This window comes from Seriola aureovittata, chromosome 19, assembly GCF_021018895.1.
Source record: "Seriola aureovittata isolate HTS-2021-v1 ecotype China chromosome 19, ASM2101889v1, whole genome shotgun sequence".
Taxonomy (NCBI): Eukaryota; Metazoa; Chordata; class Actinopteri; order Carangiformes; family Carangidae; genus Seriola; species Seriola aureovittata.
Window position 1 is genome coordinate 16,398,822 of NC_079382.1, and position 22,694 is coordinate 16,421,515.

At 40.8% G+C, this 22,694-nt stretch overlaps 1 protein-coding gene and 1 long non-coding RNA gene across 2 annotated transcripts in view; one reads left to right on the forward strand and one right to left on the reverse strand.

Moving 5' to 3' along the window:
* tmem121ab (transmembrane protein 121Ab) overlaps positions 1-10,658 on the forward strand; it is a 36,567-nt gene extending 25,909 nt beyond the window's left edge. Inside the window, exon 2 of the mRNA XM_056405684.1 lies at positions 8,459-10,658. Within this exon, the coding sequence (XP_056261659.1) occupies positions 9,350-10,294 (945 nt within the window). The 5' untranslated portion in view covers positions 8,459-9,349 and the 3' untranslated portion in view covers positions 10,295-10,658. The remainder of the gene's footprint in view (positions 1-8,458) is intronic.
* LOC130187793 (uncharacterized) lies at positions 1,610-16,603 on the reverse strand. The gene is made up of 3 exons (XR_008830501.1): positions 16,516-16,603; positions 13,632-13,700; positions 1,610-1,739 (listed from the first exon to the last, which is right to left on the reverse strand). It is a non-coding gene; the product is annotated as an uncharacterized LOC130187793 (long non-coding RNA).
* Between the last annotated feature and the right edge of the window lie 6,091 nt (positions 16,604-22,694).

Genomic DNA, 22,694 nt, shown 5'->3' on the forward strand with positions numbered 1-22,694 from the left:
AGATTAAAGCACATTTGGGTATTAAAGTGTATTTTGTAGGTCGTCTGAAATGTCTGAAGTCACAGGTGCAATAATTCTTAAATTGAGTGGTGTTTTCCTTCATGTGATCCAGTTTGCACAGACAGCACTTTCCCCAATTCTCACTGGATTTATTCCATTTTGTTCTCTTAAAGCCAAAAGGTCTTCATTGCCATAGTAAAAACCTCAGCTCAAAGATGTCATAAGATATCAGCGGAACATCACGTTTTTTTTTTATCTTTAAAGCTGCACAAATCAATATTGTTTGTGAATAAAGGATCAAATGACTTGAAATGTGAAAAGAGTCACTCTTATGAATGCACAGAGCAGTTCCCCTCGCCTCAAGTGTTTGAGCATCTTCTAACTCATTTTGGTTTCACAGCCAGCAACTTTACGGTTTTTATTTACTCTCACCTTGACACCATTTCCATGCAGCTGTTTGTAGCAAAAAGCCTCTGATAAACCCATTGCATACTAGCTACCCAGTAACACAAACACCAGACAGACAAATATGGCTTCTAGCTGGTGAATATCGTGGAGCATTTAGCAGTTTACAAAGCCAAATATGTCTCTTGGGAGTCGGGGGCAACCAAAACAAAGTTAAAATGAGGGTGAATATTGGACTTTCATTCACCAGATGGCCAGAAACACAACAACAAATCAATGCTGAAGTTGCTCTAAGTTTAGTTGATGTATAAAAGAAAATTGTTTCCACTGCTCCCAAGTGGCTTTAAATATTCAGAAAATTAGGTTTGGTCTTTTTAATTTCATCCCCTCTTTTTGGCATCTGTAAGTTTTTCATAACACTCACTTTGTTTAATGCCTCTGACTGATAATTTATTTACAGACGTAGGGCAGGGAAGTGTTGCGTGTGCTGTATAGACAGCTAAAAATTAAACCAGAATTTACAGATTATGTTCCAGAAGTATGAAAACTTGAAAACATGAAAAGTCCAGCCCTACATCAGCAGTCTGCCCTATGGTGCACTCCATTTGTCTTTTTCCCAAAAGCCAAAGACCATGATGGGTTAAATGTGGCCAGTTTGAGGGGCGGGTTATAAGGGTAGGATGCAGATGAATGGGGAACAGACAGACAGGGCCGAACAGTTTTATAGGCAGGGGAGGTTACAGCTACTGTAAAAAGTTAGAAAGAACAGAGAAGAGAAGATGGGTGAAATTCACTCAAAACTTAATGGTGTTAAAGCTACACAAATTAATCATTGTTCAGGTTAATAAAAATATTATAATAAGTTAAAAATCTGATAGCAAGTGCTGTAGCTGATATTCACTGACGGTAGAATATGGATGTCAAACCATAGGATTCACATTTTCAGAGAGGAAGATGAAAGAAACTCTCAGTAAGACATGATAGAACAGTGGCAGGGGCTCTGAGGACAGGACTGCCTGTGCAGAACGGTAACTCAGTGTATTGACTGGATATCTTTGATATCAGCCTTGCACAAGGCTGATATCAAACAGATTTGCAAACAGAAATTACGAGGCACAAAGGGTTAACCTTTTCACAGTGTTTACCGCTTTAATGTAAGTGGTTAACATTTCTGGACAGTAGTTGAAGAACGTCTTACCTCATGTGTATACGTTGGGCAACTAGTCATCTACGCCCCCTGAGTCAGTGACTAACAGCCGGGTGGGATGTCAGAGGGCTGCTCTTCACTTTGATGATGACTCACTGTGGCGTGGTGCCTTTGATCCTTTCCCCAGCTTTGTGAATAAAGAATACACTTTGATTGACGCTGCGCACATTATGGCCGTTTGAGAGTTGGCAGGGAGAAAAAGACATGTCTGTCATATTGAAAAGCCCCTGCACCCCACCCCACCCCATCCCACCCCCCCTGTCTGTCTCTGCTGCTGAGGGCCAAGTTGGAGGAAAGCACTTTTGAGCTGCTTTCAACATCTAACCCTATACAATGCTTATTATGGGAGCCTACCCTGCACAGCAGCTATCCATCCTTTGTCGTGTGCAGCATGTTTGATTTCAGCTGCGTTTGATCAACACCCACGGCTATTTAAAAGCACAGACAGCCCAAATACAGACTGGGTTAGTTACAGTTATGTGCTCAAATGAACCTTCAGTGCTTATCGCATACGCAATGTGACATGGCAAAGTAGAGTGAGGATCAGCCTTAATCAACCATAATAGGTGATAAAAAATGAGCTTAGCCACTGTTACAAAACACGACCCCCTTCTTAGTTTCCGATCCTCCTCTGTATTCTAACCTAGTGCAACCTCATAAGCAATTACAAGCATATTATGCAGGGATAACAAGAAAACAAGAGAATGGGAATCTAAGAGCAGTGAGAAACATATAAACCCTGTGTATTTTGTTTTGGCTAATTGAGATGGGTGTCTTTGAATGGCACAATACAGGTGGAAAGGACTAAACCTACCAAAAATAATGACAATAAAATGTAAAATAAGAGTGTTCAGAATTTCAATACACCACCACAGTGATCCATTAGGTACAGTAGATATACACTGCGAATAATGCATCACAGACAAAGCTAAGCCCCATGAGGGCAGCTGCGTCTGGTGGTTTTAATATGGTTAAGAAATGCACCGAGCGTCTAAGAGATGTCACACACATTCGTCAGTGCGACTGCGGGAATCAAGCAGACATGTTCAATTGCAGCCAGGTTGGTTATTGGTCCCAGCAGGGATCATGAGACACATCTTAACATGCATCCAGGGATTTGGGGATATAATACCTTGCTTTGTTATAGTCAGTACAGGATGCATGCGATCAGTGTGTGGTTACAGAACGTTATCAGGCTATGAAAGATGGGATAAAGACGTGGCCAGCAGACTGCAATCCTGTCAGCAACCTTTCAGGCAAGGAAAGTGTGCGAACATGCACATATGAGTGCTCGTGTGTGTATGTGTGCATACTTGTCTATTACAAACGTGTGTGGTAATTTGTGTGTGTGTGTGTGTGCGTGTGTGTGTGTGTGTGAGCCTTTGTTCGGCTGAGCTGTGCTGAGCTGTACTCTGTGTATTGGGCAAATTCAAAGCAATCTGCCACCTCTCCCAAAACTAGCCAAGCGCTGACTGTAACACAAAGGACGGCGCAGAACACCTGCTGAGATGATGGAGATGGCTAGCAGCCAAGACGACATATGGGTCTCATTCTGGCCCTAATGAAGACAACCTGACATAAATATCGGACAAAACGGACCACTCTGGAGACCTGCGCTGTCCCACTGCAGTGCTCCTGACATTGACGTAAACATTTGATCATCCTTGGAGTGATGAGGCGGGAGAGAGGAGAGCAGAAGCGTGGAGTGAAAGCAGAGTTGGGGATGCAATACGATACATTTAATGCATAATAATTCAGCTTCCCAAAAGCATAAACATCTCAGTCTTCTTTGAAGCCGACAGGTAACAGAGCACATCACCCACAGTTGCAGGATGAAATGATTTTTGCTGCTGTAAACAAGTGCTAGCTCAGTCCTCGCAAAGTGTATCAAGTGTCAGAACACGTCAGTGTTAAGAGAAAAGCTTCTTGGAACTTCATTATCCTTAAGCTCTAAGCTTGCACTTAAAAAAAAAGACAAACATCCATCTAGCAAGAAAACAGGTGATTAAATAAAAACAGTTCTTAAAAGGAAATAGTTTTTGTGCACGTTCAAAAGCAGCACCTGGAAGTGGCTATATGCTCTTGATTTGATTATTCCTCCACAGAGCAGAGTGGAAGGATCTTGTGCCAAACTTCTTCCAGTTGTACCGACTGTTTTGTTCTTTGCCCTAAACAGACCGTCTGCATTGTTTAGTTTTTTTTTTTGGAACAACTGGCAAAATAAACAAAAAAGTAGCACTGATACCACTTTCTTTGTCCTTGTTGTGATCCACGTGGAGGCCTGCAGCCAGTCAGGGAGGGTAACTGTTAATATAACTGCCTGACAAGGAAGCTCTGGCTGTTTAGAGAGATAATGGCCTGGACCACAGACACAATAATAGCCTCCCTCTGTGAAGAAATGTTGTACTGCCAGTTCACATCCTTCCATGTTGCCTATTTATAGTACACCATAATTAATACGCTGTAATTGAGGCATATAAGCAGAGCTGAAACGCACAGGGTGCAGCACAGAGTCCAAGTGCTCTTACAGGAGAACAGTTAAGCAAAGATGTGAAATGATACTCGTCACAGCTGTCAAATCACATATCAACGGACATTTCTTTCCCTCTTTTTTTTCCAATTCTGCGGTGACACCGTGTGCTAATCTCCAGCCTCGAGTGATACATTATAAATGCTGAACAGAATACGCAAAACAGTGCAGCGCATTTCTGTCATCATTTCACACAGACAAAGGCACTTTTCTACAGTATATGACAGAAAGGATTAATAATCATCTATTACTGTCAAATTTCATCAGCTTCCTGTTTCATAAAGGCATCGAATCAGGCCGATGACATCTTGGGATCCGTGTTTCGCTGCAGAAGTCATAATTCCTGGGAGGTTCAAACCATCCAATTTAGCGCTCTCATATAATCACGCCGGCTGTAATCCGTTCATTAGGGAAACAATCTCAAAGTCTTTTTTGATAATTAATGACGTTTAAATGATGATGTGATGTACTGTATATGTGGCAGAACTCTTCCCTATAGCATGTTAATGATCCACAGCATTCTGCTAATCAGTCAATTAATCACCATCTTATGAATTTAATCTCTTACTTAGGCCCTGTTCTACATAATGGGTTTTAAACATTGAAATCCATGCTTGGATTACAAATGAGACTCATTGTGGTGTCATGCTCCTCTTAAACTGGGCTTCCACTGACAACCTGGGGTTTGAGATGTTATTAGATGTAACATGTTATTTTGCTTTGCAAAGACAATGCACAATGCATCCAGGGAAATTCTTGAAGGGAGCTATTAAAGCTGGGTTTTTTTCTGTATATTCATTCAATTCCATTTCAAATTCATATATTTTATTGGCTGGAATGTCAAGTGCACAATATTTCCAGTGTTAAGGATAATAATGACATGAGAAAAAAAATATTTCAGTAAAGTAAATAGTGTTTGTGTGCGTGTGTGTGTGGGTGTGTGTGTGTGTGTTCCATATGTATGATTGACTAAGTCAAGATGATTATTTGTCACATTCAGCGATGCTGTTTTAATGATGTGTCTCTCAGTTTATGACATGCAGTCACATATTGTGCAGCTAAATATTCTGTACGTCGCTCTGCTAATAAAATCTGTTGCTTTTCACTGTCGTCTGGCTCTGTGAAATTTGGAATTAACAAATCGAACTTCTTAAAATATCTTTGATATTATATTTGTCACATTTTAAGAAGAAGTGTGTCTCTGTCTGTACCGCACCTGTCGTGCAGTGACCACAGACACTTTCCTCTGTTGATGGCCAGGACTTCTTGTGTCGTCCTTCTCTGTGCTCAGACTGTGGTCACTCAGTCTGTCTCTGCTTAGTATGTCTGACAGCGAAGAGATACTCTGCCAATTTATATTCATGGTTTAGGCGCCAGATAGCAATTAAGTTTGTTTTGAGTTTTGGTTTGATTCTTACAATGTTCCAGATAGGCATCTTTTGTTAATTAAATAATTTGGTTTTCTCTGATTAGTGTTGGAAAACAGTGCCGGGAGGTTGAACAGTACTGGGTGTTGTTTGATCAGAATGTCTGAGGACTAGCTGGCAGAGGGGACACTTTTTCAGTTCTTGGGTTTGTAGCGCCTGAAATCTCAGTATGTCTTGGGGGCTCAATTTAAGATTTAGCCAAAACCAAGTATAACCAAGTGTTGTTTTATTAATGTTAATAATCAATGGGTAATCTCCTAATTCTGCTGTGCATGCATGTGTAGGTGTTTTAATTTGGACCTTCACACATCCTATGGGTGTACATACAGTTCATGTTCTTCAAGGGTGGTATTTTCTGATGAAAAATAACCTCTCGATAATCTCTGAACCCCATTCAAATCCATTTTGCTGTGGTGATTTCACACAGCACTGCTGAAAACAAACTCATGTTTATTTATCACATACTTAAATTTGTCATATCAAGAGCTCACTTAGTCAAAATAGGAGTGAAATGTAAATGTTTGACTTAGAAAAGTAAGCATAGTGGTGGAATAATTTCTGATGCATGTCTGGATTGGCCTAAAATGAAGCAAATCAATATCACTAAAAGGTTTGCAATTGTTTTGCTTAAAAGTTCAGGAAATGGCAAGAGCACACATTTAAGCTTTGGCCTTCAGTTGAAGTTAAAAACAGTATTGATGACAAAGGTAAGGTTGTGACATTCCCTGTTTTGCTAATGTTTTTTGCGACCTCTGAACCACCTTTTACTGAGGCACCCGTTATAAAATTAATTGATGGCTCTATCAATGGTCGCTTGCTAATGCTTTATAGATCAGTTACAGCCATTAATAAGAACAACTTCTGGGTTATCAGATTGTAAAAACTCACTTTGGCTGGTTGCTTCCCGGAAAAGGCTACAAACAATATGACCAAAGAGCCGTTTATCAACAATATACTAAGGTTTATAGCTGCAGGGTTTTTAGAAAGTGAGAAAGCCATCAGAAGTTATTAATGGATCCCATAACATTTATAACTTTATTATTAACAACCCAAGATTTGATCTTATTACTGGCACTGATCTATGAAGCACTGGTAAAACATTTATAAACCATTGATAAAGCCATTAGTAGCCTAATCTTTGTTGATAGATGTATTAAAGATCAATATTGAGTTTTTAGCCATGTTAGCAGCGTGGCTCTACAAATGCTTATGTCAATCTGTCAGTCTGTTGGTTGGTCAATCCACCACTTAATAATGTCACAACAAATATTAGATGGATTGCCATGAAATTTTGTACAAACATTTATGTTCCTCAAAAGATGAATCCTACTGGGTCTCATGGTTTCCTGGCTTTTTTCTCTCTTGCCACCATGAGTTAGATCACTTGTGTTTTTTGAGTGAAATATCTCAGTTATCGGGTGGGTTGCAGATAAAGGTGACATTAACCCTAACCCCATCCATGGTCCCCTCAGGATGAATTGTAATCACTGTACAGATCCTCTTCATTGTTCTTTGAGGACCAGCATCAGGTCAAAACTTGTCCAATACTTGCATGGTGAAGTGAACTATTTAGTGATGTCTACATTAGACATTAGTATTATGGTCATTTGCTTACCTTATCTATACAAGCACTGGCAGGGCTTCCTGAATGATACAGTCATATCTCTACTTGAAATGTACCTCAGCTGACAGAAACACTAATGTGATTTATTCATGTTCTGCCTGAAGGATCCAGTGACAGGAGGAGCAGACAGAAAACGAACAGAATGACAGATAAATTCTAGTTTCTGCTGAAGCTCACCAAACTTGAACTGAGGGCAACGTTTCTGCTCAATTAACACATTTCATTTCCCTTTTTCTTTCTTCGGATTTGTTTTCTCTCCATGCTAATATTTAGACATGCTGTTATTTGTTACACGGTGGGCTCCTGCTGTAAAGTTAAGCTCTCGGCATCTGCACAGGGTTTTTTTTTCCTTTAATAAAATGATGTAAACGTCCAACAGGACCGCTGATGAGAGCCCCTCTCCGACCCCACCTGTCACACGCCTCAACACACACATCAGGTGGAATGAAAAAGAGGTCAAAACTGAATCTTCATTCTGCGAAAATAGGCTGTAATTGCAGACTGTATGATGAAGCCTGAACTGAGGAAAATAAAATGTGGACAAGCTTATCATTATCAATACACAGTTCCGACAAATTTGAGACACTGAGCACGCAAGATGGTGACACATGATAGTTGAAATGTAGCTTTGTTTTCTGTGCTGCAGATGCAACGCAAGAAAACTTTAGCAGTGTCCTATAATCATTCAGTAAATCATGTAATCATGATTTCCTTGTTTCAGTTTGGAAACTACACCAAACCGACTCAAAACACCTGCAGGAAATGAACCCATTGCCATCATTTTTCCCATTTACCCTGGCTTAGGAAAAAATGTAGTGCCAAGTAATGCAAGAAAAAAGAGAGGTGCTGAGCACTTTGCTACTATATGAGACTTTAAAATTGTTTTCTGCAATTTCTTGTAATAAATCCTCTATTAATTCAACTCCTCAAATTAAACTAGTGGTTACTCTGGCCCCAAATATGTTGAATACAATAACATTATCATCTGAGCATATTAAGCATGCATCCAGATGTCTTGAGGCGCTTCACATACAATGGAGAGGTAATGACATCCTGAAGCAGTCTTATTGTAACATGTGCAATACGTTCCATCCTATCTACAGTGAAATAGGCTATGTTTGAGCCAAGCTGACACATTACTGGTCTCCTCATATGTGGAGGACTGCAATGAAAACTGTGTTATATGGCCCAGTAGTGCTGACAGGTTTCTTTCTCCTTCTCTTCTGCCCTCCCCCTCTTCTCCTCTTTATTTCTCCTTCCTCTAGGCTGTGGAAAGGCCAGCACGTGGCAAGAGGAGGGAGAAAGGATGGATCTTCAGACCTGTGTAAGAGCCTCCCCCCGGGGAAGCCGTCGTTGGACGCAAGGCCTCATGGGCCAGTGACCTGCCGTCTCTGTGATTTATGGCGACTGGAGGCCTCTGGCCACTGCAGACTCCTCTCCTCTCTCTCCTTCGTTTCCCTTCACACACACTGCAGGACTGCAAGGAGCCACACACACTGCACCACCATCTACAGGAGTACCCAAAGAGGAATTCCTGGCACATGCTGAGCAGCAACACAGGCTTACACACGCATACATCCGCAAGCCACACTGTTGCTTCCTACACTGTCTCATCCAAGACTAAACACCTCCATAAACATTTCCACACTGCAGCACCGTGTCCCGCAATCCCATCACATGTCCATTAGACCAAACCCACTCTGAGAGTATTCTCCATTTGACTGTGTGTGGATTACTATCAGTCATGGTGTGTCAGCTGTAGAGCCCTCAGTGTAGCTGCTGCTCAGGGGCAGAGCTGGATCAATGGAAGTGCGCTGAGTAACGAGGTGATGTTCCTGTTTTCACATGGTCTGAGAGCAATCAGCAGCCAGCATCTCTGCGCTGACTCTACACACAGCTCTGCTTCTACGCTACAATAACCGTCCTCCTCAATGGACTATTAGTGAGTGACTTATAGTATCATTTTAATATAAGATACACTGTTGCTGGACTTTTGCTCCTGTGCACACCAGAGCTGTCAGACCACTTTAAATACCCTTTTTCCTCCAACCATAAAGGTTTGGAGCGGACACAGCACTGCGTTTACCTTCTGGACCATTTTATTTTTACTTTTGAAAGCTGTGGAGAGAGAGTGAGAGCCAGCAGGTGCCCTCGCCATGGTGTTGCCGCCCCCAGACAAACGCCATGTGTGCCTGACCACCATCGTCATCATGACCAGTATGGCCTTCATGGACGCCTACCTGGTGGAGCAGAACCAGGGTCCCAGAAAGATCGGTGTGTGTATTATAGTGCTGGTAGGGGACGTATGCTTCCTCATAGTGCTGCGATATGTGGCAGTGTGGGTCGGTGCCGAGGTGCGCACCGCCCGCCGAGGATACGCCATGATCCTGTGGTTTCTGTACATCTTTGTTCTGGAGATCAAACTCTATTTTGTCTTCCAGAATTGCAAAGCTGACAGGAAGAGTCTGGAGACAGTGGCACGGAAGGCTTTGACGTTATTATTATCCGTGTGTGTACCAGGTTTGTACCTGGTTCTAGTGGCTCTGGATAGCATGGAATATGTAAGAACTTTCCGAAAGAAGGAGGACATGAGGAGCCGTCTGTTCTGGGTGGCTCTGGACCTGCTGGACCTGCTAGATATCCAAGCTAACCTGTGGGAGCCCCAGCGGACAGGCCTGCCCATCTGGGCCGAGGGCCTCATGTTCTTCTACTGCTACATCCTGCTGCTCATCCTGCCCTGCGTGTCGCTCAGTGAAATCAGCATGCAGGGAGAGCACATGTCGCCCCAGAAGATGATGCTGTACCCGGTCCTGAGCCTGGTCACCATAAACGTGGTCACCATCCTTATACGTGGTGTAAACATGGTGTTGTTTCAGGACAGCCGTGTTTCTACCATCTTTGTCGGCAAGAACGTGGTGGCCATCGCCACCAAGGCGTCCACCTTCCTGGAGTACCGCAGACAGGTGAAGGAGTTCCCCCACCCACAGAACGCCATGGCGCTAGAGCTGCAGCAGAACTCTGTCAGCCACACGCAGCCGCTGCCCAATGCCACCAGTTTGCCACATGAACCTTCGCCAGCGCAGGACGTCATCGACACATGACCGCCAGCGCTGGACTCGGCACCATTAGAAACTGACTGCTTTTTATGAAATTCTCCAGGAGGGAAGGTAGATAGAGAAATCAGCTGCATGACAGGATGATATTCTGCTCTTGTCAAGCCCACATGAACAACTGTGAAACCATAAAAGAGATTTTCAGCATCACCTGCCTGTCAGAACATACTGTAAACCTACACTTGACTGAGTGCAGCGAGCAGACTTTAAAATGAAGTCAAGCGTTTTTATCGTGCTATTGTGTTTTTAATTGTTTCAAATGTTTTAAAAGTTCAGACTTTATTAAGAGACAATCTCCACAGTGTGCAGCCCAGTGACATTATGTTCTGTAAAATGGACAGTTGCCCCCCCCCCCCCCCCCCCCCCCGGTGAGTATCTTGTATTTTTTTTTAAAGGTCACTTTTTCAACAGTGCATCTGTGGCATTTCCTTTGAATTCCAGCACCAAAGGACATACCACTCAATGTGAAGCACTGATGGAGAGGAGGAGCAGAGAGTGACAAGGGTCAGTGAAGAGGGGCTATCTGTGCTGTGCTAGAGCAAAGCTGGTGGCAGACGAATGCTTTTCCTTGTGTGTTGGTTCTGCTGAGAAAGATGCTCGGTGGAAGTTGCTGCCTCGGTCAGTGTGACGCTTTACGACCAAAGGTCTGATTAAAGCACCGGAGCTCAGCACTAAAGCATCCACTGCAGGCATTCAAGCGTGTGTTTTACTCTGTGTGTGTGTGTGTGTGTGTGTGTGTGTGTGTGTGTGTGTGTGTGTGTGTGCGTGTGTGCGTGTGTGCGTGTGTGCGTGTGTGCGTGCGTCTATGTGCACGCACACTAGTCTATAGAGTATGTATGCCGGAAAGCGTGTGTGTGTTCGCCACAGGAGGTTTAGGTTATTTCAAACCGTTTTGGAAGAGATGTGAGTGTCCATGTGTGTCATGAATTGCAAATGAGACAAAATATGTAGTGATGTCAGAAGAAAAAAAAAAAACAAGATGATGGGGGAAAGATAATTTTTGTTTCTTGTACTGTACATTCCTCTAAAACTAGCTCAAGCCTTGAAGTCAAAGAATGCTGAGATCCAGCGAACGCCTCACTGAAGAATTGACAAAAGAAAAAAGATAAATACAATAACATACAAAAATACTTTTTCTGATGTGATTCAGTTAAGTATTATTATTATTATCATTATTATTATTACTACTATTATTATTATCATTATTATTATTATTATGTACATTCTTTACTTGTTGGAGGCCAATGATGTTTTAATAAAAGTATAAATAAAAGAATAATGACAACAGCATGGTTTCTTCTTTGATATTATTTTGATTATGATTGATCAAAATATTATTTCTAGCTAAATTCTGAAGTATTAAGTGCTCCTGTTGTGCTTGACAGCAACAACTAAATGACAGCAACATAGCAGCAAAGTCATTTGTGTTATGTTTTGCATGGAAGAATCCACACAGCACATCAGGCTGAGCAGCCTGGACTCCAGCATTAATTTTCTACCCCTCAGGCTACCACATTTGGGGAAAGCAAGCAATAGATTTATCTTTAAAATGCGATAAAAATGTATGAACCTTTTCTCAAGTTGTGTCTCTCTCCTCCTCCCAGTTCTCATTATCACCTCCCCACTTGCTTTTTTGTTCTGTTAACACTAATCTTCTCTGCACCGGCCCGGTATTGGTTATTAAATACAGCTTTTACAGCTGATGAATCGCCTTCATGTTTCCACAGGGAAAATTATTAACTGACCCGAGTGTTGTGGTGGGAGGTGGAGAGGTCAGGCACGGGAGGAAAGTCACTTTACTGTTGTGAGGTTAACTAAGGTTAACTGCTGATCTCAGCTCACAAAGACACACTCTCAGACCCTGAATGGCCCCACTCCATTAACAATAGCTGTCAGCGGCAGAGTGACAAAGAGACTGGATGATTACTTAAAGTGGTGACATTTTCCTTTTACCTGACATGAACATAATGTACAATCTTTTTTCAGAGATCATACTGTTTTCATTCATGATTCTCAAAATAGTAGTGCAGAGCTGTCATTATTTGAACCACTAGAGCTAAATCAGACTGACCCGCCTGCAAAGACCAGAACAAACATTCAGTCATCATTGGGATTTAAGCTTTTATTAATTAAAGCTGTCATCAGTTGCAGGGGTAAAATTACACTAAGGGGAAAGATGTAAGTTGGTTTGCCTACTGCACTGCCAAGTGCAGTAGGCAAAGACAGCCATTGCAACAGCTTAATTATAATCTATATAATATATTTTATAGTCAGATAAAGTTGTGCTTGCTTGGCAAATTGCTACAAGACCCAAGTTACAGTATATTATGGCTGCTTACTAACTCGGGAAGTTTTTTTTTTTTTGCAAAATAGGCAAAAGTTTCACCATGGCAACAAACTAAATATACACACAGAAGTGCTAATTTCCTTCCCTGTGCCCATTACATTGTTGCTTCAAGCTCATCAAACTGCGTGAGCAGGATCAGTTTGGGGCTTACAGTATCTGCTCAAACTGCCAGTCTCTTCCCTTGGAATCTCCTCTGTAGAAACATATTGATCGTTCTTGCTGGTGGAGTATTAAACATTTCTGAGGCGTAGCTCTCCGGGGCACATCCAGTTCATTCTGGTTGTCTGTTTTCAGTTCAGCTCCTGTCTTACAGTAACTCTCCTGTGTAAGGCCTAATAACTGACATGTGAAATAAATAATTAAAAAAATGACTAACTGTAGAGCAGTTTTCCTAATTTTTGTGGGGATCTCCTACTGTTGAATTCATGCTCATATTTGTAAACAGCTTCATGACTAAGGCTTCCTGCAGTTGTTTATATGGTGTGTTGTGCAAATTTCATTTTAGTTTATTTATTCATTTAGACATTGTCATTACTGGATGCTCAACAGCTGAGACTGACAGAAGATAATATATGAGAGAGAGAGAGAGAGAGAGAGAGAGAGAGGAGAGAGAGAGGGAGAGGGAGAGAGAGCGCATTAACTCCAGATAATTCCTGGATTCCAGTAATTCAGGAAAATCAAAATCAATAACTCCATGCTCTGCAACCAAAATGGCAACAGCAGCAATGCTTTTAGGTAAGCAGCACACAAAATATCAACATGCTATGCTACACACACCGGCTATTACACACTGGTTTTGGCAGCTGTATTCAGTTTTATGTGCCACATAATGGTAAAAACTGGTAAAAAAAAACATGGTGGTAAAATGTTTACAGAGCAATGCAGGTACAAGAGTGAGTATGGACCATAGTGGCACATCCTCCCCAGATTTCCCACCAAGTTTTACCACTAAAGATATTTGATCACACATATGCTCACCTGCACAACACGTGTCCAGTGGGATGCTGGGATTGACAGGAGGCTGAAGCTCTGACAGCGCCAAGTCCACTGTAAAGTAGAGTAGAGTCAAAGTTAATGTTGTGCATCAGCATTCAGAGAAGTCTCAAGTTGGAAGATAACATCAAAGAGGTTTGTATACCCACATTAGTTAACTGTTGCTGTGATTGCTTACATTCTGTTATAGTTACAGCATCCGCTCTAGCTGCTTTATAGGGTTGCGCGTTGCGCCTCATGCTGTGCACTGCCTCATGCAAACTATGCCCTCTCCTAATTATCCATCATAGTTAACAGACTTTCCTGGTTCAACTTTGACCTACACTTACCATTAGTGCACTCGCACAGTTTTCCCATGCAGTGAGGCATTAGCTTATTACGAACACTGTGGTTGCACTCACTTTTGGCTTTACCTCCAGACGGTTTATATCATTAGGCTTGAATTCTGCCTTGATACAATGTGCATTCAACAACAAGTTTTTTACCCTGTCAAGAGAGAAGTAATGTGGCTGTATTTTCCACATTTCCACACAGCAGTTCCTTTGGCAAAAAGTAAAGATCAAAGCTATAAAAACAGAGCAATTTCAATAGGGTCCTCACACCCTCCAGTGCGCTCGGGCCCTAATAAACCTGAATTGTCCTTTAAATATGATAAATTTTCTTGGTCAGACTCAAACCCAGGACGTCACTGTTGCATCATTACATTATATACAGTAGGGCACCAGGGTGCAATCAGTTTCTGTTAATCGTTTTTTTTACTGTGCCTAGGTTGCATTACACTGTTTACTGTCAATCATCCATCCATCCACCCACAAGAAGATATAACTCTCCTCCGATAAATAATCCCTCAAAATCTTGTCACCTCACATATTTTATTGTCACACGCAGGTCTCTATATTTAGAGCATCCTTGTTAGCGGGGACAGCAGTTAATCTAGGTTTGACTCTGCGCAACATAAACAAGTAGATTATAAAAAAAAATCTAATTACACACTTCATGCACTGCAAAATGATTTGTTGAATATAAATATGCAATAACTCTAAATGTTGAAATGACACCGGTTTTATCTTTTAACACTAAAAGGCCCAAAGACACAGCAATGTGAGGTGACAAACTGTCTGAAAATTTGGCAACTAGCAGATGAAGCACTGGTTGGTTCTCTGCTGCAACTCATATTATATTAAATCTCTTATGCTGTCTAAACTAGACTCTAGACTCAGCAAAATTATTTTTTTCAAAGCATGGGAATTGAGAACCAGGTTCAACATTTAATTAAAAATATCCTCATGTCTAAGTCATTGGTGCTACTGAGAAACTTTTTATGTCTGTGACTGACCAAATCTTTGCTGTGGTCTGGATCACACCTCATTGTTAGGCTTACAGCAGCATAATGTCACTACTGTTTGAATAAATCTTGTCAGCGCAAGTGGTTGAAGGGGAAAATGTAAATGGCAAACTTGGGAGTAGAATAAATTACCTGTGGCTGCCTCTGCACCAGATCACCTTTTCGAGACCCACCAAGCGAGGGATTCATCCATAAATCACCAGGCCTGCGCATCAGGAATGAAATTGTGCTCTCTCCATTTATAATAAGTCAGTAAAAGCACTTTTTCTCTCTCTGCTTGTGATTTACTGTATATCCATGACTTCCTGAAGCACTTAGTCTCAGCTAAATTAAATCAGAACCAGTTGGATGAATGTGGTGTTTTCCCGGTATTACATACTCTCCTCTTGACCACCTTTGCATTTGCTGACTTGAAGGAGTTTGTCCACTCAGTTGCTTCAGTAGTTGCTTCCTACTTGTTAATAAATGTCTTCGTTCTCACGCCGTAATCACTTTGCTGACTACATAACCCTTCAACTATACCACCCACTGCACACCGTAATCTATATGGAAATCACTCTCTGGCTGTGCCTCTATCATAAAACTGCAGTGTATTTACTGTCTATTGTATATGGGGACTTGGTTAATCACCCAATGATGCTAAAAGTTAGTGAGACAATTAGTGGAGTTTTACTGCAGACCAAAATCGAGAAGATACCCCCATCAAACAGGAAGTACAATGTATAGCGTTGCCATGGAGACGGTGAGTTAACTGGCTCGAACTTGAGACCTGCTCACGTTAGCCTATATTTGAATTATTGGCATTAAAAGTAAGCAGAATTAGCTATTAGGAATTCCCGTTCGCAATGTTGTGATGGATGTGCAGACATCTGTCACTGGTTTACTTTGATACTGAAGAGAATTCAAAAACGTGATGATTCTCAAGCAAGTTCTGGAGTCACAAGGAGCGTCTCGTTTTCTGTCAGTACCAACATTACTCACACATTATTCACGCATCCCTCTTACTTTAAAGCTATAGTAGAGGCAAACTAGTCACTCAAAATGAAGAGCTTTCAAGCCTCGCAGATTTAATAATGGATTTTTCTTGTACCTGGCCTACTGAAAAATAACAAGAACAACTCTGCTAATGGGTTCCCCAGTGTTAAGTACATGAAGTTTGGCGACGTTATGTTATTCCCATTATACTGCAGCTTCAACCATTTCAACCTCAGCAGCGGTAATTGAAAACACCTGTGCGGCAGTGACAGCAGGTAACTTCCCATAAAACCACGAGTGCTGGTTTCAATTCTTTGTATAGACTGAACAAACGAGTTACACCATGTTAAGTGCAAAGCTTCAGAAGTACTGGTGGGTGCTGTGATAAACCCAGTGTACACGACCTTCTCAGGTGAAAACAGCAGTCAAACAAAATGAGCTATACTGGCGGGTGAACATGGTGGAGCATTTATCAGCTAAAGAGCCAGATATTTCCCTCAGGGTTAGAAACCAGAAAAGAGCTGAAAGAAGAGTGAATCTTGAACTTACATTTGGCACGACTCGAAATGAATGCTAATGTTGCTCCATGGCTGCTTGATGTGTACACTTATAACCATTTGCTATAGCGAAATGCTACACCGTCGTAATCGATGTTGATTTATCAACGTTTACAGGTTGTTACGGTGGCCCCTAGTGGCCAAAAAGGTAATGAGTGCGGTTTAAAACCGGAAGCGCAATGCATACACAAAAGAAAAAAATATATAAATTAAGAAAAATCATAAGTAAGACTTACTAAATAATAAATAGCTCAGGCATGGAGATGCTTCTGAACTTGCTTGAGGATAATTAAGTTTTTAAGATTTCTTGAGTGTCAGAGATTCATTGATAGGTAAGTCAGTACATCTACAGTTACATAGTAAAAGCTAACTCTGCGTAATTAATTTCTCAGATTTTAAACAAATATAGGCGAAAATGGAGTCTACTTTGTACCCCACAGTAACTGTGAATCCATGGCAACATTCTACTTCCTGTTCCGTGTAAAACTTAAGAGCTTTTCGAAAGTACCCTGTTTCATATTGATGGTTATGCTCATATTCAATATAATAAAGAGGACAGGGTTTATACACAACATTCTGGCTTTTGGAATAAACTCTGAGAGTTCAAATCAACCCAATTTGAGTGTGAGACCACCAAATGCACTCTTGTGGATTAGTTAGATTAGTTAAACCACTAATCCCATGTAGAGTAGACTAAAATAGATCTCTCACCTTGAGTTTTTAATATGAACTCTTTCATAGTGTTAACAGTCAACACTTAAAAATATGTTACATTTAACACTTATGGAGTTAATATTTCAAAACAATAAAAAGGTTCTAGATGAAAATGACTACAAAATAACGCCATTGTGATTATTTGTCTTACATTTGTAAAATAAATAAATACTTGTGCAACAAGTTAGGCTTAACTGTGCCAACATGTTACAGCAGACATACAATCACCTTTCAAACAAACTGCTATGGGGCAAACTTAACATTTGCAAAGTGTTAAAATGGAAATGACAAATATATTTTAGCCAAAACTGTAAAAAAAATTAGTCAATATATAACATTCCTATGTATTGTATAAACTCTGAGGAAAATGCAGTATGAAAGAGTGTGAACATCATATAAACAACCTTGTTCGCAGTACACATGTCTCAGATTACAGAGAATAACTTCTCTGTAATGCAGACTTGTGGTGGCATGAGGTAGACTGTTGACTAAACATGTAATTAAAGTCGCCTACATAGGCTAAACATGTAGGCCTAGGCTAAATAAAAGATTCATATAGATTCATATATTCACATATAGATTCCATTAAGCCAACAATGTTGACAAAATTAAATTATACACCTCCCGCACCCAAAACATCCAATCATTTTAATGCCAATAGGGAATAAAATGTACAGTTGTTTTCTTTTAGACACTAAAAGTAAAAGGATGCTGTCAAAAATTAATACCATGAATAGTTTTTTATTAATCAATTAACCCTATAGAAAGTGCAATAAATAGAAAAAATCTCAATCAAATCACTATTTGGTGTGATCACCCTTTGTCCTTAAAACAGCACCAGTTTGCTGACAGGTTTTTTTCTCAACCTACTCTTGACAGGTAGGTTGTTCCAAGCATCTTGGAGAACTTGCCACAGTTCTTCTGTGGATTTAGTTTGTCTCAGTGTCTTTTGTCTCTTCATGTAATCCCAGACTGACACCATGATGTTGAGATCAGGGCTCTAAAGAAAGTTCTTTCTGAACCCTTATGGCTGGGTGTTTGAGGTCATTTTCATTCTGCAGAATGAATTTGTAACCGATCAGACGCCTCTCTGATGGTACTGTGTGAGGGAATCAAACATCTAAAGTGCCTATAAAACTTTTGCACAGTACTGTATATCTCTCTTGGTGCTGAAATAAATTCATTACACACACAAAAAACTAAAAATAGCAATGATTTAATGTTTTAAACACTTGCAAAGTGTTAACAAACTATAATTCACTAATAAAGGAGGAAGAACCTAATTTTAATTATGGATAACAATACACTGAGTTATGGATGTGGTTTCTACTGAAAACCGAGCAAGGCATCTGAGTTGGCCTTTCTCTTTTAATTTAAAATTAGATTTGATTCTGAGTGTGAATCTATATTTCAGGCTACAATAAATGCAACCTTGGACTCTCTCCAACACTAATGTGTTCTTGTAATGATGGATGTCTGTGGAATAGCCTAACCATAGTCCAAAGCAGCACTCAGTGATCTGATGTATGACGCACTTCACATCCTAACTCTAACCTTGAGTAAAAGGCTGAATGCATGACTCACCATTAGTTGATTTTTTTCAGATTTGCTTATCAGAACTATCAGTCTCCACTGCACACTGCTGGCTTCACCAGGGCCGACTACTTACTATTCATACATACATAGATAAGAAGGTATTGTGTTACCTTCATGAACTGTACCGCATGTGCAGAATGGATTAATCACTGAGCCACAATGCACCGGGGAAAAGATTGTGGAGGCTGTCATAAACAGATAAGCATAAATGAAAGCTGAGCGTGCATCGTGTTAGAAATTCCTGCTGTTAGTTATAAAAACAGCTGACTGTTCTTTGAGTTTATGACTTCATTTCTATGCCAACTTTAAAGTGTCTTCATTATTATCTGGGTTGCTAAAAAAGAACCTAAACAGCCAGTGACCGAAGGTTACAGCTGCGATAATGTCACTGTCCTCATCATTATTCAGTTTATTTTAATTTTATCTAGTTATAAAGTTTGCAGACGGTTTAAATACCAGGGAAAGGTCACGTGGTGGTAATGGAGTACGAAAGCAATGCACCACTTAAGGATCGTGGACTGTTAGCTTAGGGACATTAAATGGATTCAGCCAGTGAATTTTAACTGTTGGGCCGAGGGGGGAGAGATGAGAAAGATTAAAAAGAGTGTGCGGGTGACAGTGCCCAGAAAACCAATAAAATCAAACAATACGGCAAGACCACAGTTGAGAGTACAATTCCCAAAATAACCCTTGAGATATTGCCTGTATACTGAATGTTAAAATGAATACAATCATCATGTGTTACCAGCAATAAGAAATAGAAAGAAATCACTTACTTCTAGTGATATAGAAAACCAAAGTGAAACTGGAGCTTGTGGATTCTCCTGCAGAAATAAGAAAACCAAATTCAAAATAACATTTGTCACACATTAATTAATAAGTCTTCTTAACACCCTTTGAAAATCTTGTTTTTACTGACACCTGGTGGTGCAAGTCCTCACCTTGCTGCAGTGATGTACAGGTGTACCCCAGGACTTTGTGACATCACTGTCACGTGCACACCCTCTGATGACACCCAGCAGCACTGATGGGGTTGGGTGTGTGTGTGTGACACAGAGGGGGCAGTGAAGTTCTGCTTTTCAGCGTGGTGTTAAGTTACTTCTTAAAGGTTTGTTGCGTGAATCACAATCTGTCTAGAGTGAGATGGTAAATTCTTAAAACATTATAAATAGCAGGTTTTGGTTCCCGACCTTAGGGTCACAGGATTATTCTGAGTGGTTGAGAGTAAACCATTTTGGAAAGCAAAAAAAAAATGTTTTTGCAACACAAACTTTTAACTGAGCAATTTTACATATTAGCAAGGCAAATTCATGTCTGCACGAGTGCTTTACATAACATATAAAAGATATTAATTTTTTATATTAAGGCCTGTGCAAAATTTTCAAGTAAAACTGAGAAAGCAAAACTACTCTTCGGATGAACTGACCACCATCCCGTCACATTTGCAAAATGTGATAAGGTGGTGGCAAGAAGACATTGCTTCAGTTTTAATGGGTCCCAAGCTGGAAAATTTGAGAACCACTGCTTTAACAAAACACCATATCCCACAAGCCCAAGACCGTCATTAAAGGTTAAATGTCAGCAGTCAGGGGTTACTGCGACGTAATCCACAGAATCTGTCATGAAAAGTTTTCATTGAGGCAATTTTCACCATATAAAGTATTTCCAGTGAAAACACAGTGAGGTCTGTGAATTATCCAGAGTAACTGGGACACTGTGTTTCGAAAGAGATGTTGGTGTTGAATTTTTTAAATGTAGTCTTTATTTCAGTGAAGACCACAACAAAACTCCATCCACTTTCACTGAATCAGGTCGGAGGCCAAAATTTACCTCAAAACCAAAACTATGCTCCTGGCTGCTGAATACGATTATAGGTGAGAAGATCCTTGCTTTGTAATTTGGATGAACTAAACTTTTAAACAAAAGTCCAAGAGTCTACGTTCGCCAGCCAATGTCAGGACGCTACAGAGGAAGCCAGACCAACCTGGTAGTTAAAGACACAGGAGCGACCCACAACACAAACACCTTGTGCTCAGCAGCACAGGGTGCCTTTTTGAGGGAATGCAGAAAGCAGTGGCAACCCAGTTTGTTCACCATCCATCACTGTAGCACAGCAATTTACCCAAACAGCAGAGTAGTGTCAAAAATACTGGCAAGGCACAAACAAGGAAAGAACATGTCCCCAAACTGTAACTGTGTGGGTGGCGGGTGAACTGATAAACAACTTTTCAAAGCAGAATTATGGCACTGTATATGTGGAGGCCAGGATGCGTGGGCCTTGTCTCTAAATGTGCCACAACAAATGGTGGAGGGGAGTTAAGCCAGCGTTCACGGGAGACACGCAGTAGCTGCCCAAACGGGCTTGTTAGGGGGCAGAGAGGGAACTCATCAGTGCACAAGATCACGGCTGACAGAGAAGCTTGTTAACTGCAGCACAGTAGCCAAGAGGGTGGCTCATTAGGGAGAAGCACCAGTAGCCTGCACGAGTCATGCTGGTCTCACCAGATGGCTAGCTGTCTGCTGGCTGATGAAGGGCATGGACATCCATCATTAACAAATTGTGTGCAGTATGTTCTCTGTGCATGAAATCAAAAGGAAAGCACTTTGCCACAGTTTCATATTTGAAACTTTATATCATGGGTTGCCAGAGCTTTAGTCACTTAGGTGAAGAAGCTCCATTTTAATTTTCTCCTTAGCTGCAACAAAGTTTGTCTGCGACACTTGAGACGAGAATCCTGTTGCAACATTGCCCCCTACTGGTGCCACCGACTGGATCTCCAGATTGATGGAGGCAAGATGCAATCAAAACATGAATTTCCCAATCACTTGCCCCTCAATGGACTCTTCACATGTTGCCAGCTGTCACTATAAATAACAAATTGTTTGCAATCACCCTGTCTGGATAAGTGCAGCGCTCTTGATCTTGATTATTGCACAAGACAAGTTTCCAGTAAGGGCCAATAAATCATTATTCATCATTCACTCAGGGAGAAATACACACTGTTACAGCGTCGTCTAAATCATAAGTGGGACTTGTTCATTTAGATATTCTTTTCCGGAGCACTTCAACCAGATGATTTATTTGCTATCTAATCTCACACATATCCCAAAATTAAAAGAATTGTTGCATGGTATTACTTTGAGTTGACTGAGTGTGAATTTATCCACTGCTGATGTGATCAGAAGATGCTGGAACTTTAATTAAAAATGAGTGAATTTTGGATTGAAGAAAAGCACGACCGGGCAGAATGGGGAAAAAAAAGAATGGATGCAATCAAGCCAGGGTGATATGGACAGAATATATTACAGTTTTTCAGGGGACATAAACTGCTTTTCTTGAAAAGTGTTTTAATCACTGCTGGTGCATCAGAGTAGCCATAAGAAGTACATCAAACTCATTAATTTTACCTTAAGGGTCATTTCACCAAGAAAGATTTATTACATATCTTAAACTGCTCACATCAAAACCATGTAAGCTGCACCGAATCATTTGGCTTTAGGTTGAAGAGAAACCTTGAGTCAGCAAGTCTGAAGGTGCCCCCCCCCCCCAGTGTTGTCACTTTCTGTTAATTAAATCTGACATTAACAAAGTAGAATGAATTACAGAAACAAGATATAGCTAGATCAGGTCAGCAATTGAATTAAGTTGTTCTTTATACTTTCAGAAATTGAAATTTAAAGCACTCAAAACAAAGGATAAAGGATCATCTTATAATAGAGTGGTTGAGTGGTGGAAAAAGCACTCAGAACAAATAGCAAGACAACAATATAAAAATACTCCATTACTAGTAAAAGTCCCGCATTCAAAATCCCACTTAAAGGGCCAGTACACTGACTTTACAGCCTGAGCTTGCGTTACTC